Source organism: Cladophialophora bantiana (assembly GCF_000835475.1).
Source record: "Cladophialophora bantiana CBS 173.52 unplaced genomic scaffold supercont1.5, whole genome shotgun sequence".
Taxonomy (NCBI): Eukaryota; Fungi; Ascomycota; class Eurotiomycetes; order Chaetothyriales; family Herpotrichiellaceae; genus Cladophialophora; species Cladophialophora bantiana.
The window spans coordinates 1,284,246-1,300,791 of NW_015971579.1; the positions used below are offsets into that span (position 1 = coordinate 1,284,246).

A 16,546-nucleotide genomic window follows, 5' to 3' on the forward strand; every position below is an offset into this window, starting at 1 on the left:
AGCAATTCCCATATAAATTGGCTCTTCTTCTCCTTTGACGATTTCTACTCCAGATGCTTTCCATTCTATATATCTTGTTCCGTCTTCTCTCATCGGACATCTCAACTAACCAATATTGACATTCCCTTGTCACTATCGACCAGAGAACTACCGTCACCATCAAGACTTTTCTGTCTCTATAAACCTCCCTTCCAAACATGTACACCACCAATGATACTCCCCGTAAAGCTGCTGAGGCTACCGCCCTCGCCAAAGCACTGATGCGAGTTGCCCGCTGTAACGCAGCCTTTATCGCTAATAGGACCTCCCACGGTATCAAGAGAAGCCATCAGATCGCCTTTGGATCCGAACAGAGCGAGTATGGTCGTCTCTGCAAGGACGACGACGACCAAAAGCCCAAAAATGCCAGCCTCTGTGTGAGATTACGCCCATGCTTAAAACCTGATCCAGCCCTACGTACAGCTCTAGCCAAGAAAGCCGTCAGCTTCAACAACCAGGTTCGGCAGGTGCTGTTCTCTCAGGACGGTATTATCGGGGGTGAGGAGGCGTTCATGACCACTCATCTCTCTGGTATCCCCAGCCTTAATTGGCGAATTTCATGGTTGGAAAAGACGATCCAGCTACGAGAAATGTGCTTAAGGAAGGCTAGGGACGGATGTATGCCTGCCTGCAGTATGCATCTACGGCATAGTGACTACTCAAAGAATATCCCCACTACATGGGAGGAGGACACCAGTGACAGTGAGGGTGAGACCAGCTCGGTGACGGAGTTACTCGCAAACATGACATTAGTGTCAGGTGTCGACCCCGGGAGAGAGGTCGAGGTCCACCATCTTCTCGTTGGCAACCTGTATTATCAAGCAGTCCGAGAGATCGAGGGTGTTGTCCAACAGCGGTTATCCACCCTGACGAGCGATCCGGTGTGCAATGATATCAGATTTCTCTCGGAGCGCGCCAAGTGGAAACTTACTGAGCTCCTGCAGCACTTGGGGGTTATATATCCTTATCACTGTCAGGCAGGGGTGGTGGACGCTCGTCTAGACAGAGATTGGGCTGAGGTTGACGCGAAAGCAGAGGCACTGTTTGTTTCGTGTGCGAGTCCGTGGGTGGTGGCGCAGTTGAGCGAAATTTTACAGCGGTTCAAGAGGAAGCTCGATAGGGAGATAAGGTCAATCGGTCATTGACGTCTACACCATGGTAATGGTTATCTTCTTTGAAAGGAAGGTGGACTCTTCCGGCAGGACGGTCAGGTATTCATCATGAGAGCGCTTGCAAGGGTGACGATGCTGGCCGGGGTTGGTGACTGCGTATCTATAGCCCTCGCACCGGGCAATACCGATTCTTTTCCTCTTGTCGTTCTCTTTGTCCAAGATTATCCAATAGTTCAGTTGCCGCTGTTCGAACCCATGGGAAACCAGTAGCAACAACTCAAATTCATCCTTGAGAATGCGCTCATTGAGGGTTGGGTCTGAGAATGCTTCCGTGTCAAAAGCGACGTTCTCTTGATCCTCAATCTTTCGAAGGTCTCCAGTCGCAATTTTCAGAGTTGCCGAGGAGAACGCTGAAGGCTGGTCGCTGGCAAGGTCGCAATTGTCGTCAGGGAAGAGCTTGAGGGGACCGTCCAAGACGAACCAGTAGTCGTGGAGCATGACCGCCTGGGTGGGTTTCATAAACCGGACTTTCACCGTGTAGCTAGTGATTTGAAGGTGTTGTCCGGGTTGAAGTTCCAAAAACTTGTTTGCTGAGCCCTGTGCGACACCATTCTGCCACATGCTAGTCAAGGCAATGGTGCTGCCATTGCTATCCAGCACGCTAAATGATGCGTGAACGTTTATGCCTGAGAAATCCGCTATGTAGTCCTGAGGATTGCTCCAAGTCATATCAACAACGCCGCGTGAGGAGAGCCACGACCACGTGGGAAATCCAGGACGACGGGTAGTTCGCGGAGGACCTGGTGTCCTTGCAAAAGCGCGGTCCTGGCCTGCCCAAAAGAGGCCCAGCGCAAATCCACTGTCGAGATCTGTCTGTCCATATCGACGTTTCTTGGCCTCCAATGCGATGACTCCGCAGAGAGAATGCAAACCGCTCCTGCGCAGGACACCTCGAAATGCGTTGAGAAAGTCACTGTCGAAAGACAGGTCCCTGGTGGTATATTCACGAACGTCCTCGGTAATTTCAAGATCGTGAGCATTCGTTCCTCTCAGCCGGAACAGCGTAGACCGCAATGCATGGATATCTAGTCGACAGTCATTGGATTTTGGTAGGCCTTCAACCAAAGTCTCATAAGCGGATGAAGTCTGACACACAAAATGCCATTGCTCCGAAGTAAAGAAAAGGCATCTGCGAGCCAGTAACGCCTCTTGATATGTCCAGCCTCGACTGCTCCACCTAGAGGCCTGTAACTGCTCACGAAGATCAGACATGTTCGAGACTAGAGTTGTGTAGCCGGTTCTTAGAGCAGGCTGAGGGATTCTGGGAGTTGACACTCCTGGGAGTCCAGTATCCGAGTCATCTCCCAATGCAACAAGCACGAGCTCTGCGTTGTTGTACACATAGTCCATCTTGTTTATGATGCCATCTTTCGAGATTGCATCGTCTTGATCAATGCAAATTGCGTCGACCCATAGATAAGTGCCGCCGAGGTTGGTGGTGGCGAGGATCGCATCTCTTATTGTCAGGGGTAGGGAATGTACCTCCAGAGGATAAGCTGCTTCATCTACTCTTCTTATCGCTCTAGGTCGCACAGCGCCCCAGCAATAACTCAAGGCGAAGTAGCTCATATCCGTTGAGCTGTCAACGAGGGTTGGTGGGTTAGTTCGGCAGTCGATGAGTCTTGTCTTGATAATTAAAGCAGGGTCCATTTTCTTGCAGCTTGGGTGGCTGGACCGACACTGCTGTAAACTGCGGATGATATGATCGTATTCGATGATGCTTGGATCAATATGCCGTGCATATGCAGTGCCGTCTGAAAAAGCCCAGGCGCCACTTGGGCCCTGGCCAGCTGGGAAGATTAGGTGTTCTGACAAGGGCCCTGGTTTCCATGTTTCAAAGGCTTGCACACTTGGGCCAGACCAATGCAGCTTTAGACACTTATGATAAGAACCATGAGAGTCTTGGATCGGGGCTTTACGAGAAGAGCTCTTCTGCCTGCAGGACTGGGCCAGAAGATAGCCTTCGCCAACCTCATCAAACGGATATTGGGGTTTGTTGAGGAATACAATCTTTGCACAAAACACACAGCACGGACATGTCGAATTGAGCATCATTCGATCGAGCGTGCCAATGTCGGCAACTGCAGTCTCTTGTGAGCTTGGCCGAGTCTCCAGCCATCGGAAGATGGAATCAAAGTTGATACGTCTACACCGCCCGCAGAAAGCGCGATTTGGACTTTGCTCGGCGGAAGGATACTGGAAATGCTTGACAGAACGCAATCTTTCTTGCTTTTCCCTCTGCGAGCCGCGAACAGTGACAGTTGCTGGGTTGTCTGTCATGTTTCGAGAAATGAGAAGATGGAGGGTTGGGACGATCAGATTCAGGCGAGGGAGATGTGGCGCTTTTATTTCTTTGATGTTGACGGGGCACAGCCTTGCACAGCCTCACAATTACACAGCCTTGCCGACCCCACGTGATACCTGCACTGGCCGAACTGGGTAATCTCGGGCGAGGCTGGCAGCACTCCCACGACTCTTTTTTGCTGAGCTTCATCGGTTTATCTCAACACCCAACGTCCTCTGTGTCTCGCCCCTAGCTTCACACTTGCTTTTTCGGCCTGGGAGCACCCTATAACAAGAGCCGTATCTCCGTGAACGCAGCCTCCACGGTCATTTTCACGATAGGCATGTGAGCCCTTCCCATGCTGGCTTTACGGTACGCACGTGGAGCACGCCTTTCATGAACCTTATGGTTGCGGGAGGGGTCATCTGGTGGACTGGAACGCCATGAGCACCAGCAGCGGGGCCATTTGCGCGGTTGTACGCTTCTGCAGGACCACCAACGATGTAGTTCATGTTGCTGTGCTGGACTGGGTAGCCCGCATTGACCGGACGCGACGGTTGGAACAATGAACACTTCACTGGCAGCCATCACTAGAGTCAGGTCAACAAAAGAAAGTAACAATCTAGAGCACAATCACTTACTGTCTCCCCAGATGGCCGAACTGTAGCTCACATCAACATTAGCCCACTTATTCTCCCCTGGTTCCGCCTGCCTCTTGGATCGATTGTGAGATGTGCCTTGAGAGGGGAGTCCAACCAACATCGCCTTCGATCGAGTCAGAAACATGCATGATGGACGGCAATAGCAAGGTCAAGGTAGCGAGATTTTGTATCCTGGACACTGGCAGTGAAATTGTCGCATTAGGATAAAAATGTGAGGTAGGATCAGGAAGGAAAAAAGACTCGAGGAGATTGTCCAGCAGTGGATCAATTCAGCGCCGATGCCATCCTGCCTTCTTTCTTGATCACCTGATATGCCTTATGTACAATCGCGGGAGTGGAGGCAAGGAGTGCCTATTTTGGATGTCGCGCATTTTTTTCCAACTCTTCGCGACTTCTAGCTCTCACTTGCCGCTTTTTGATAGCCTCTCAGCTTCCAGCTCCCGCTCTGCTTGCTGGTAATACTTGGCTGTGTCCACACCATGCTAGAGCGCATCAGCTCGTTAAATCCTTGCCCGTCCAATGATACTATACTCACCTGGTTGTGGTTAACGAAATTTGCCCATGGTACCACATTTGCCATCAATGCTGAGTATCTGCTGTTTCGCGCCGCGACACCTTGCATGTATGGAGTGAGATCCGACTTGCCATAAAGCGGCTCCCCCCTCTTGACTTTATCGACCATCTCCCTCATATCCATCTTGACTTCTCGCTCGTTTTCCGTCCAGCCGTAGAATCTCACTGTAATGCGACCGTCTTTGTTAGTCCAAGCTCAGCCAGAATTGACCTGAGTATTCGTCCTCGAGCCAAAAACCTACAGCAACTCCTCTGGTATACCAATCCTGCGCCTGCTAATATACCAACGGCACAACCGAGTCTGAAGGCCATGGGAAAAGCACCTCTGCCGGCAAACGAGGGAGCGTATCGTTCGGTGATGAGCATGAAAGCCGGAGCTACGGCTGCCATTCCGGCTCCGTATAGCCAATCTTCTTTTCTTGCATATCCAAATGCTCTTCTCCAGTGACTGAAAGTTCATTGCGTTAGTGAAAGGTCATCAGGAGCTTCTAACCGTGTGATCAAGGAGGGACCTACGGATCTGTGTCGATAATCTAGCGGAGATTTGTGTTAGCTTTATTCTATGTCTCATTGTCGTTTGACTCACTGGATAGTCTGTGTTCACCCGCTTGGGCGGGATGAAGACCTTCTGCTCATCGGCCATGGCTGTAGCGACAGTCCTCACTTGAAGATGCTCCTCAGCATTGGATGTCGAGGTTCATCGAGCATGCGGAGCTTGAAGTGCCAAGGAGCTAGATCAAATTAGGATTAGTTCATTGCTTTCAAATGACGTAGTCACGACGCGTCCGAAACTCCGCGCGCAGAGAAGCGCGTTCTTCACGGCTCAACCCAACCCACCACCAGACACCTCTTTGCAATACTGAATAAGACACTGCAACAACATGGCCGCCGATCCTCTCACTGCAGCAACTGTTGATGCTATCCTTAACCTGGACAATTCTGATTATGAGGAGTCCTCTAATCATAGACCACCACAGCGAGATCGTGACGACAGCCCAACATCGAGCCCCCAGGGCAAACGAAAAGCAATAAACGATCTCGATGCTAGCCTAGGGTTGGACGAAGAGGTCAAGGTCACAAAGAAAAGGAAACCGATTTCAAAACTCGACGAAGCAAGGCTCCTCTCTGCACCAGGAATCCCAAAGCTACGCGCCGATGCATGCTCTGGGAAATTCTCCCAAAAGCTACGTCTCAAGGGAAAGGGACATGAATTTTCCGACGTCGCACGGCTGTTGAACTACTATCAGTTGTGGTTGGACAACTTATACCCGCGAGCCAAATTTGCCGATGGACTGCAGTTGATCGAGAAAGTCGGGCACAGTCGACGCTTGCAAGTCATGAGGAAAGAGTGGATTGATGAAGGTAAGCCAGGATATATCAGAGACAGAGAGGCAAAGAAGACGGGTGAAAAAGAGAGGGAGGCGAATAAGGAGACAGCTGATCTGTATGCTGGAGACCGGCCGGTTGAGAATGGAGTGGACCAGGAGGCACCCAATGCTGGCGACGGCGCCGAAGATGACTCTTTGTTCGTTCCCGACCTACGCACCGAGGCGACTAATGGAAATGATGATGGTCTTCTTCCAGATGATGACGACCTCGATGCTCTGTTAGCCGAGCAAGAGACTCGCATCACTATGCGCCCTGCATCTGCATTGAAAGCCACAATGAACGACGATTCCGAAGGCGACGACGATCTAGACGCGTTATTGGCCGAGCAGGAAATGAAGCGTGCCCACCCTCTCCCCTCTACATCTAAGTCTGCACCGGCAAGTGCGCCCAAGCCAAAGCCCTCGCTTTTCGGCGGAGATGACAATGACGATGACGATGAAATGGACGATCTAGACGCCCTGCTCGCAGAGCAAGAAGCGCGCATGGAACCCGGCACAACACAGTCGAAGCCGAGCAGCATACAACAACCGTTGACGGCGCAGAATAAAGAGTCCACTGCTTTTAGAGCAGATGAAGAGGACATTGTGGTCCAGGAAGACGGCGAATTGGACGTGTTGATCGCCGTGCAAGAAGCACGTCGAGGAGTCACCAACGAAGCACCGGAACCATCCACGCCCACGGTTAGAGCAGCAATTCCTCGTCCCGCACTGGCTGGCGTCGAGGGTGCGGACGAAGCCGAGGGTGCGGACATGTTCTCCTTGTCGCCTGTGCGAGGTACGGCACCAATAGGTCCAAGCTCCTCTCAGGAACATGAGGAACAGGCGTCCATTGATTCGAATTCAAGCGTTCTTGCGCCGCGGATACAACAAGCTAGTGCATCCCAAAGCGAAAACGTACATGTTGACGACATCGAAATATCCAAAACCGGCACCGGCGCTGGAGCAGAGGGGAAGGACGAGTCCCAGGGTCTGGACGCTGGTGACATGTTTTCATCTTCGCCTGTGCAAAATGAATGATTGCACGATTAGTCTGCCCCTGTCTGATACCGATGCCGCCATGATGGATGTTTGGAACGGGTACTATTTGGTTTAAATGGGAAACCTCTCTTTGTCGTCGAGTAAGGTATTATACGGTGCGGAGAACAGAGAAAAGAACAGATGAGATTCGCTTTTCGTGTACTGATGATAAACGTAACGCATGATGGATGCCCCAATCCCGGGCCCCCAATCCCAGGCCCCAAGTCTTCGCCGGTAACTACTCCGTACACACCTTGATGACTGATTCGGTAAAAATTTCTTGATCTTCGACACCTCTCTCCCTCCAGTACTGCAATCGTGTAAGTGAAGTGGTACCAGAAATGCTGTCTGTGGTGGCTTGCGTATTTGATTTGATCTGATGACTTTTTGATGATGGATCAAAAGAAAGCACACCAGCCAATGTACATCCTACACAGGTTGCGGTAGTCGGTGGCCCTGGTGATCATCTCGTCGACATAGCCGCCCACACCCAGGGGCACCGACTCTCCTGGTAACATGCCCCTGACCTTGGCGCTGACGCCTTCGAGCACTTCGACAGGGGTACTCGGCACGCCGGGAACGACCTTCTTCTTGCTTCGACCGGCCGAGTTGATGAAGTCCGTGGTGGGATCGTGCAGGAAGGTTTCGAGGATGGTCATGAGGGCGTCCTCGTTGGATCGCAGGAGCGTCAGTGTGATTTCGCAACACTTCCTAAACGGCCCTTCGTAGCCGTACGCGCCCATGGCGTCAACCATGTTGTGCGTCAACCGGAACGGGACCAACTCGGGCTTTTCAAACGTCAGACCCTTGTCGAACAGACAATTGAAGTCCACGTGCAAAGTCCCACCATTGTCTTCTTCAAAGAGGATGTTCTCGCCGTGCCGGTCCCCGAGGCCCAAGACGTGGCCGACAATCGACATCACCGCCGCAGACCGTGTATACCTCAACCGCGCATTGAACCACGCGCTGGGATCGGGGAAACTCTCAACAAACCACTCGTGAAATACAGGTGGGAATTTCTTGAGGACCTTGGTCGTGAAAATTTTCGCCTTCTCGGGATCCCCCGAACAAGATTCATCCAACAAATTCCGAATCTCGACGTAATTGGGATGAATCGATTTATCCTTGTACAACCTGAGAATGATATCTCGGAAAGTCTTGAGGTTGTCCACCCACTCAATCAGGCCGCATTCTTCGTTCATGGGGATAACGGCATAGGTGCGTATATAGAGTCTTCGTTTTGCGGCGTCGACGTCTCGCTTGAGAAAGCGGTTGATCATGTTGTTGAATTCCATGAGGCGTTGGTCTTTACGGAGATCGTCCTTCGGTTTCGCGAGAACCGAATACATGTTGCCATCAGACCCACGGATAGTCAGTTTTCTGGGTCTCTGGAGAGAGGCTAAAACGAGAGCTTCGTCGACAAAGGAGCTGATGGTGATCGGTTCTTTGGCAAAAGGACGGAATGCTTTAAGCTGTGCTGGCTCGAAGCTTGTGGGCATGCTGGGAATGAGGCAAGCTTGGTTGGGGACGACCAGTTTTGAAGGGGCGATCTTGTGGTTGAATCCCATTTCTCTGCCCAGGCTGATTTTCGTAACTTTGCCTTTGATTTCGTGTTCAGAGACGCGAAGGAGTTCCTTGACGAACTTTTGACCACTGTTGAACATGCTCCTGAGCTCGGCAGCGGATGAGTCCTTGCTGGATTTTTTTGCGACCTCGACGATTTTACTGACAATACCTAAACCTTTTACCGCTCGCTCTTTCTGTTGCGATTCCACCACCGCCAACAAGGTCCACAATGCTTGCTGAGGGAACGCTCTCACTACCTTTACAACGATACTAGTGAGAATCTCACAGACGACTCTGTTGGGATGGCATATCCGAGCAACGACCTGCGGCAGAATAGTATAGAGCAAGACTGACTGTAAACGATCCGTATACTTCTTGATCTGATTATTCGTTTCCTCAATGATTCGTTTTCGTTGTGCCGCAACCTTTGAGTGAAACTCCGCGCTACCTCGTCGGTCATCTCTCGGAAGGTCCATTCCATCTACCAGCTCAAACCAGAGGGTCAGGACTTTCGGCAGGGTTTGGAAGACATATTTACTTCCATTGAAAAGCGATCGTAGGTAATTTTCGATAACATGTTTCGCGGTTTCCCCTGTCAGATATGTTTGACTCTCTTTGCCTGGAGGCATTGCTCTCTCCGAGTCAAGAACTTTATTGTAATAACGGCCAAGGTGATACCAGCCTTGTTCACCTTTGCTGAAGGTTTCTGTAGCTTTCCTAAATGTCTTCCTGATCACTTCCGATTGGGTTTGACCGGCTTGAGCCAGCCATTTCCCAAGTAGAACATGTGCCTTCGCCGTGACTTCGTTTTGAGAATGTCGCTGTTCCACCGTCATCGTCGTGGGGCCGTTTTCGGCTACAAAATCATGGGCCACGAACGCCCCAGACTCAATGGCCCCTTCAAGAGTTTGAATGGCCTTTCGGTGATGCCCTTCCAACCACATTAGTTTTGCCTGTTCGATTGCTGCAGACTTATCGCCTAATACAGAAGCCTTGAGAACAGCATTGAAAGCTTGAGTGGTCGAACGTGCTTTGCGGGCCAGTCGGGCGCTCGAGAGCCATGCGCTTGCAATATCGTTTGAGCCAAACATGTCTGGTCTGAGGGACATTACGGCGCGACGAACACCCAATAGATACTGTTTGTCGCTAACGTTCGATCCCAGCACATCGAGACGTCCTCGTAGGGTGTCCAGAACGACAGCGCGATCTTCCTTGGGGCTTGCCGCAATCAATTGCACATCACTGAGTACATGCAACCTCAGCAGCGTATCATGGCTGGCTTGAAATGAAGAGATGCCGTTGGGACTCAACTCGGAGGCGACGTTGCGATATATCTCGGTAAGAAGCTGAGACACTCTCTCCCGATCTTTGCTATTGACGGCCAGCATTACTTCTGCAATCTGAGACGTAAAATCGTGTCCACCCTCTGGAGGAATGTAGCTGGGTAGTAGGTCCCAGCGGCTTGTTGCCCATGCGGCCTCGAGAGCATAAGGGGCCAAGAGAGTCGTAGAACTGCTGCTGCGGCTCTTGATATCGTCGAAATGATGGAGGAGGGCGTCATACTGCCCGGATTCCTTGAGGCAAGCTATCAAGTTCTTCTGTGCATCACTATCGTCTGGAGAAGCGATAAGTTGCATCTCATACCAGCTTTGAGCAGCAGTCCATCGACCTGCCTTCTTGTGCTCCAAGACTTGCTGTTCAATGTCGAGCACATGCATGCGAGAAGAAATGCCCTCAATACCGTCAGGTTCATCAATCTGAGCATAAATGTCTTGCAGTCTTTGGAGCTCAGCTTCAACGTCGTCCTTCTTGCATTTGCGGATATGCTGTTCCCAATGAAACAACGCCCGCGAGTAGGATCTGCATTCCAAGGCTCGTCGAGCTAGCATGTCGGGTGGAATCTGTTCTAGCACCCGATCGATACTGCGTATTTGGTCCGCAGCTTTGACCAAAAGCAGATCATTAAGTCCACGATCTGACTTGGCCAGAGCCATGGCATACTGTTTGCGCTTCTGTTGTTGCCAGGTGGACATGTAGTCAAGGATTTCAAACACTGTCTGGCTGCATAACTTGATGTCATCCTGCACTCGTCGGTCATAGTCATCGAGCGACTGGCTGAGAATTGAATTGACCTCGGTTATGATATCTTGACTGTCCTGCTCAATGCCGCTCACAATGAGATTAACCACAGCATACGGCAGAAGGAAAGCTGGAATGGAAGCGTCTTGACCATGGATGATGCGGCAACATATGGAGAAGATAATTTCGACATTGTCTCCCGTACTTCTGTGAAGGAAGTCCAATGTAATAGTTCGAAGCCAGTCGCGGTGCTTCATACCTGGCGTAAAAAGAGGATAATGACTCTTTTCAGGGGCCCGAACTTCCTGCACCGTATACTTGGAGCTCATGAACGGCGTCAATACGTTCTGGGTAGATTCAGGTAGCTGATTCCACAAGCTTGTCGCTAGATTTCCGGCTTTGTCTGACGAGGTGCCCTGCCTGCAAGAGCTCAAGAACTGCTGCATCGCCCAACCAAGGAAGCCTTGAGCTCTAGTTGTGTTCGCAGACAGGAAGGCTTTGACCAGGACGTGCTGCAGGAAGAAGAAAATCCACTCAATGACCTCGTCTGCACTTACGAAATTTGCCAACACGACCATTGTCTTGCGATCTCTCAGGCTTTCGATCTTGCTAGCATCCATGCATCCTATACTGCCTAGGCATTGCCCGCACAGTCTTGAGACCTCATTGCTTGTGTTGAACTTCACGCAACAATCAAGCAATGCACGAGTCAAATCGGCAACAAACTCATCCGGTTGTTCCCTGAGGATAGATCGTTGGAGGAGATCCTGTTTCTGATACAAAAGTGGTGCTAACTCAACCAAAGCTTGTTCAACGACGGCGATGTTCTCATCTTGTAGTCTCCGGACGTAGGCAATGAGTTGATGACGCTCGTCCATCTGACCCTTCAGAGTCATGATTTCAGACTCGAACTTGCTCATAGCTGGGATCGAAGCTAGTGATGGCATTGTGCTAAATTGATCTCGCACGATGTCTGTGTGGTGTCTGAGCAGATCACCAACGAGGTCATATGCTAAACATTGGGATGGGCTGTCGAGTGCGTCCCAGGTTCGGACAATAATTGCCAGAGTCTGATCAATAAGAGGTTTCAAGTCGTCCCTTTTCAATGATTTAATCATGGCAGCCCAAGAGGTAAAGGCAGCATCACAGAGTTCGGGGACAGCCAACCCAGATCTGAGACAAGCACAAATCTGAGGAAGAGCTCGCACAATCCGGGTTCTGCCCAGCTTTACCACCTCACCAAGTGCAGCAAGGCATCGCCTTTTGTCTACCTTGGATTCCTTTGCCTCCAAATCATTCAAGAGGACAGTGAAGTGGGTGACGATTGCAAGAACATTATTCTCCAAAAAGGTTCCCATGCTATCACTGCGTCTCGTGTTGGCTGATTGTCCACGTTGGCGGGCTACTAAGTGCGCTAATAGCTGCAGAGCTTGATAAATCCGAGAAGATTTGCCTTGACCACTGTCTCCGATGGCTTTTAGAAGTTCGCAGGTGATGTGGATCGGGTCCAGAGCCACCCAATCCGCAAGATCAGTCTTACCAAAGTCTGCAGATACTTCTGACAAAATTGAGATGATGGATTGTTCCGCATCAGGAAATGGCTGAACAAGTAGGAACGACAGGATGGCGATGAGATTCTGTCTCTGTGTACACAGGTCGAAGAGAGTAGTTGATTGCCCATTGGCCTCGGCGAATTTCTTTATGACATCCTTTGCTTTGTGAAGGACCAGATATGGAAGAGCGAATTCGGCAGCGTGACCCATCAAACCTGTAATGTCCATACCCAGTAGGTCAGACAATTGAAGTGCAATATTGGATCGAGACATCAGAGACTTGGCGAAGACCACACCGAGTGTCCGCCAAAATGGCCGAAAGAGGAGCCACACTGAGATCTGCAGGGATTGGGCGAGATGCTGAATCTCAGCATATACCAAACCACTGAGATACGGATTCGTGTGGCCAAGGTACTCGACGAGTCGGACCAGGATGATATTTAGTTCTTCGTCCCCGACAACTTTAGCCACCTGTGTCAAAGCCATGACTGCAGTCTCCTGCAGGGAAGCATCTTCTTTCTGCCATAAACTGTCGAGATAGTCCAAAGCTGTGATTCTGTTTTCCCGCGTAAGAGATAAGTCGTGATGCTTTCTCCTCATCACGTATGCTTGCAAAGCTCTGCCTGCGACGATTCTGAGGTCTCTGGAGGAGCTCTTGAGAGACTGGAGGCACCAGTCGCCAGCGGGGGTTTGGCCAAGCTTCAAGTCCTCAGTTGAGTTTGTATGCATGATGATTCGACGAAGAGAAGACATAGCAATTATTCTTGCTCGAGAACGGCGGGATATGCTCTGAACAAGGGAAACCAAAGTCTTGAGAAGTTCTCGGCTCGAAGGGGGAGATTTATCGGGACCTAGACTTGTCGTTTCGAAATCCTCATCACACTTCGGACAATGGCGATCCAGAGAAGGCAAAGCAAGCTGGCACGCGGTCAGACCAATCAATTCAAGTGCGTTACATTGCTTCTCTTCCGACAAGCGTCTGAAGTTCTCAGACGATGTTTGATCCAGCCCATCAAGGTCGGGAACGGCGCAACCAGTCAACTCTGCTGTTAGTCTGCGGCAGATTTTCTGTTGCAAGTTATCATTTGACAGTCCATCCTCGACATCGGTGGACAGCCGCAATCTCTTCCGTGCTCGATCTGTATCAGGCCAAACTTCGTCCGGGCCTTTGGACAGCATTCCTGGCGGCGCAGGAGGTGTGATGCTCAAGACGCGAATTTCGTGACAGAGATTCTGGCAAATGGTAAGTAGTGGTAGGCCGATATGTGCCACGAATTTACCTCAGAGTGATCATTCCCTATTAAAAGGCTCTCATTTTCGTCGGCAAACCATCGGAATCGTGAGAAGACTTTGCGAAACTGAACTTTGCCCTGTGGCGAGTTAGACTGTCTGGAGACCACCTTCAAAACATGGGCCAAGCCGATGAGCAGGTGTTGCAAGGAGGGAAATTTGAGGCTCGGAACATTGATATCAAGGCCATATGTGATTTTGGAAATGATTGAGGCAAAGTCCTCCCCATCGATGACTATGGCCTTGGGCGGCTGAGCGCTTGGTAGCGACTCGACAACACCAAGGATGCCTAGTTCAGGTCAGTGTGGCCCTGACTAGAATTCAACAATGCTGACTGGCTGACCTGAGACGCAATTCCTCAAGAAATCAAGAACGATATCAGACGAGTATGTGGTTGTGCATTTTCTGTCAGCTTCCACCATAGAACTGAACAGCTCGAGAACAACATCCCTGACCACATTTGCCTGGGCGGAAGCAACCAACGGCAGAAGAGTCGGGATCAGCCAGGAGTATAGAGGACAGCCATTCCCACCCGTGGTCCTGCTTTGGGGATCTGACTTCACAAAGATGACCTGAGGTGATCTTTCGATTGCAACTTGAAGAACTTCGAGGCAAGTTTTGAATTGGGAGTCCGCCCTACCTGCCGCGGTTGCGGAGCGGAAAGGATCTTCTTCAAGGACGCGCTCGATGCCGATTTGAAAGACGATACAGATTAACTTGTGATTGATGGAGACATCGGCGCCCAGATTCGGTTGGCCTTGTTCATCGGAACCTAGTGCTTCGGCCAACAGCTGATTGAAGTTGTCTTGATCAAAATCAGACACTCCGTTTCCGTGTACAATATGGGTAGCCAGTATAGAGGATGGCGGGGGCTCGAAGCCATTCATTTGGCGGGCAGCAGGCACTAGGGCCATGAGCTCTCATACAAGCATGCCGGATTTGCTGGAAACGATCAAGGACGCGTCGATGAAGAGGAAAAAAGACGTGGTGACAGGAACGGGCATGTTACGCGTTAGACGATATGCATCACCGTGGAAACTGCCATTTGTGCGGACACCAACCCACTGTATTCCTTGGCACGGAGTTTCAGTAAATCCGGCGTTTCCGGAGAGTCATTGGCTGCCTCTCCGTCTTCGCGGTGATCTTTTTCTTCTATATTCAAAATATCTCTTCTATTTTCTCGTCTTCATCCAGCTCCTCGATCTTTGGAGCCCCGTCCTCATCTCGCATCAGCACCTGTACTAGGCGGTCACATGCTTCCCTCACGCCCTCGTCCGCGACGTGCATATGCGTCTCTCTAATCAAGGGATAAACCTGCACCTTCCTCAACTTGTCACGCCCTTCCTTCGTTGTGGTCAGCAGTAACAGAGTTTCGAGATGGGTTACAAGGATATCGTTGTCGCTATCTCTAGCCTTGTCTGGCGGCAGTAGTTGCAAATCTGGGAGCATATTGGCCGATTCTTCTTCTGAGAATTCTTCAGATCCAGCCAGCGGTAGCAGGATATACGGTAATATGTTGACGCCAGGGACCCCATCAAGGGTTTCGGTGTCTTCAGCCAGAAGTAAAGGATGTTTGTCAACTTCAAAAGCAACATTCTTGATTGTGCTGGCGACTCCCCTCCTCCGAACGTGGCTTTCGTGCTCCGTGAAGACTGTTAATTTGCTTATCGGCACAACGCCATCATAATCCCTCCTGCTCAGGAAATAGTCCCGACCAACTTTATGTTTTGACAAGTCAGCTAAAAAGTAAGCCAGATAGTCGAAGTTGGCGTGTTTGTTAAGGGTTCCGTCGGCCCCTTTTACAAAGCAGTCGAGCAGCTGGTCGAGGGCATATGGAGACGTGGATACTGCTTTGGCGGGCAAGGCTCGCTCAAGGTTGATCAGCTTTTCCATGTGGTCCGATTTCGCCAGATTTGAGAGAAGCATAGCAATTTCATCGGCGGTTTGCTCTTTCGGATTCTTCAAGATTCAGCGAGCTCTTCACGATACTGCGGGTATGAGGTCGAGGAGGTGGAGGTGGATTCCAACCTACATACTGTTATCTTCTTGAGCAGTGTTTCAACAAAAGCATCATCTGCTGCGAGGTTCTCGAAGATTTCAGTGTCATGACTGATGTTGATCAAAATCGTAAGAGCATTCTTGGCTATAGGCTGGAAACGGAAGCATAGGCCTGGGTCAGCACAGCGTACTTGATCTCATGTCCAGGATCGTACTCACAGGGTAGTCTCTAACGAGAAGTTTCAAGTCTTGGACTGGGACAAGTTGAGGTTTCTTGAAGACTGCCGGATCTGAGGAGTGGCCGACAAGATGGTCGCAGGCTGATTGAGGAGGACTCGGTCAATGCCAGCGTCCACACAGCCATTTCCGCGTATAGAAGAGCCCCGGAAACTTCAAGTAAGGGTTTGGAACGAACAGGTTGTGCTTACCAAGTTGACGGATTTGAGTATTTCCATGATGTAGAAACTCAAGCAACTGGGACAATTCAGCCATGACCGCTACGGCATTTGCTGGGACTGGCTCACCTCTTCCAACTCGGTGGGCATGACGCGCGTCTTTCATGAGAGGCCTAAATTAGTGGAAATAGGGGGATTTGACACCTCGTTGCGAGACATTGTCGAGGGGAATTTTTGATAGAGCCCGAAACAGGCCTAGTTTTCAAATGACACAAATGACGCGGGGATTTCTGTCTGGGCAACACCAACCACCTCCACCACCATCAGCACCTTGCAAATTCTTCCTCTCTTGTCAACGCTCGACGCCCACCAAGCCACTTTCGCCCCTCAGGCTGGTGCTGGCGAGACCCCTCACCTCGACAGCACAACAGAGTTCAGCTCCCAGCGAACCATCAATCATCAATGTGAACCACCTCGCCTCCCGGACCACTTAGCACATGGCGCGTCCTGCATGAATTGTACAAAGACGC

At 50.7% G+C, this 16,546-nt stretch overlaps 6 protein-coding genes across 6 annotated transcripts; 2 read left to right on the forward strand and 4 right to left on the reverse strand.

Moving 5' to 3' along the window:
- Window positions 1-197: 197 nt before the first annotated feature.
- On the forward strand, window positions 198-1,184 carry Z519_04057 (uncharacterized protein; the record flags this gene model as incomplete). Its single annotated transcript, XM_016761803.1, has 1 exon — window positions 198-1,184. One exon carries the CDS (start codon window positions 198-200, stop codon window positions 1,182-1,184), a length of 987 nt encoding a protein of 328 aa, XP_016622141.1.
- A 3-nt stretch (window positions 1,185-1,187) lies between these two features.
- Window positions 1,188-3,491, reverse strand: Z519_04058 (uncharacterized protein; the record flags this gene model as incomplete). Its single annotated transcript, XM_016761804.1, has 1 exon — window positions 1,188-3,491. One exon carries the CDS (start codon window positions 3,489-3,491, stop codon window positions 1,188-1,190), a length of 2,304 nt encoding a protein of 767 aa, XP_016622142.1.
- Window positions 3,492-4,558: 1,067 nt separating this feature from the next.
- On the reverse strand, window positions 4,559-5,373 carry Z519_04059 (uncharacterized protein; the record flags this gene model as incomplete). Its single annotated transcript, XM_016761805.1, has 5 exons — window positions 4,559-4,639; window positions 4,693-4,895; window positions 4,973-5,178; window positions 5,247-5,263; window positions 5,317-5,373. 5 exons carry the CDS (start codon window positions 5,371-5,373, stop codon window positions 4,559-4,561), a joined length of 564 nt encoding a protein of 187 aa, XP_016622143.1.
- Window positions 5,374-5,611: 238 nt separating this feature from the next.
- Window positions 5,612-7,135, forward strand: Z519_04060 (uncharacterized protein; the record flags this gene model as incomplete). The annotated part of the gene is made up of 1 exon (XM_016761806.1): window positions 5,612-7,135. The coding sequence occupies one exon, from the start codon at window positions 5,612-5,614 to the stop codon at window positions 7,133-7,135; it is 1,524 nt and encodes a 507-aa protein (XP_016622144.1).
- A 398-nt stretch (window positions 7,136-7,533) lies between these two features.
- Window positions 7,534-14,537, reverse strand: Z519_04061 (uncharacterized protein; the record flags this gene model as incomplete). Its single annotated transcript, XM_016761807.1, has 3 exons — window positions 7,534-13,566; window positions 13,614-13,912; window positions 13,967-14,537. 3 exons carry the CDS (start codon window positions 14,535-14,537, stop codon window positions 7,534-7,536), a joined length of 6,903 nt encoding a protein of 2,300 aa, XP_016622145.1.
- A 244-nt stretch (window positions 14,538-14,781) lies between these two features.
- On the reverse strand, window positions 14,782-16,113 carry Z519_04062 (uncharacterized protein; the record flags this gene model as incomplete). Its single annotated transcript, XM_016761808.1, has 4 exons — window positions 14,782-15,582; window positions 15,660-15,773; window positions 15,841-15,941; window positions 16,050-16,113. 4 exons carry the CDS (start codon window positions 16,111-16,113, stop codon window positions 14,782-14,784), a joined length of 1,080 nt encoding a protein of 359 aa, XP_016622146.1.
- Window positions 16,114-16,546: the final 433 nt, after the last annotated feature.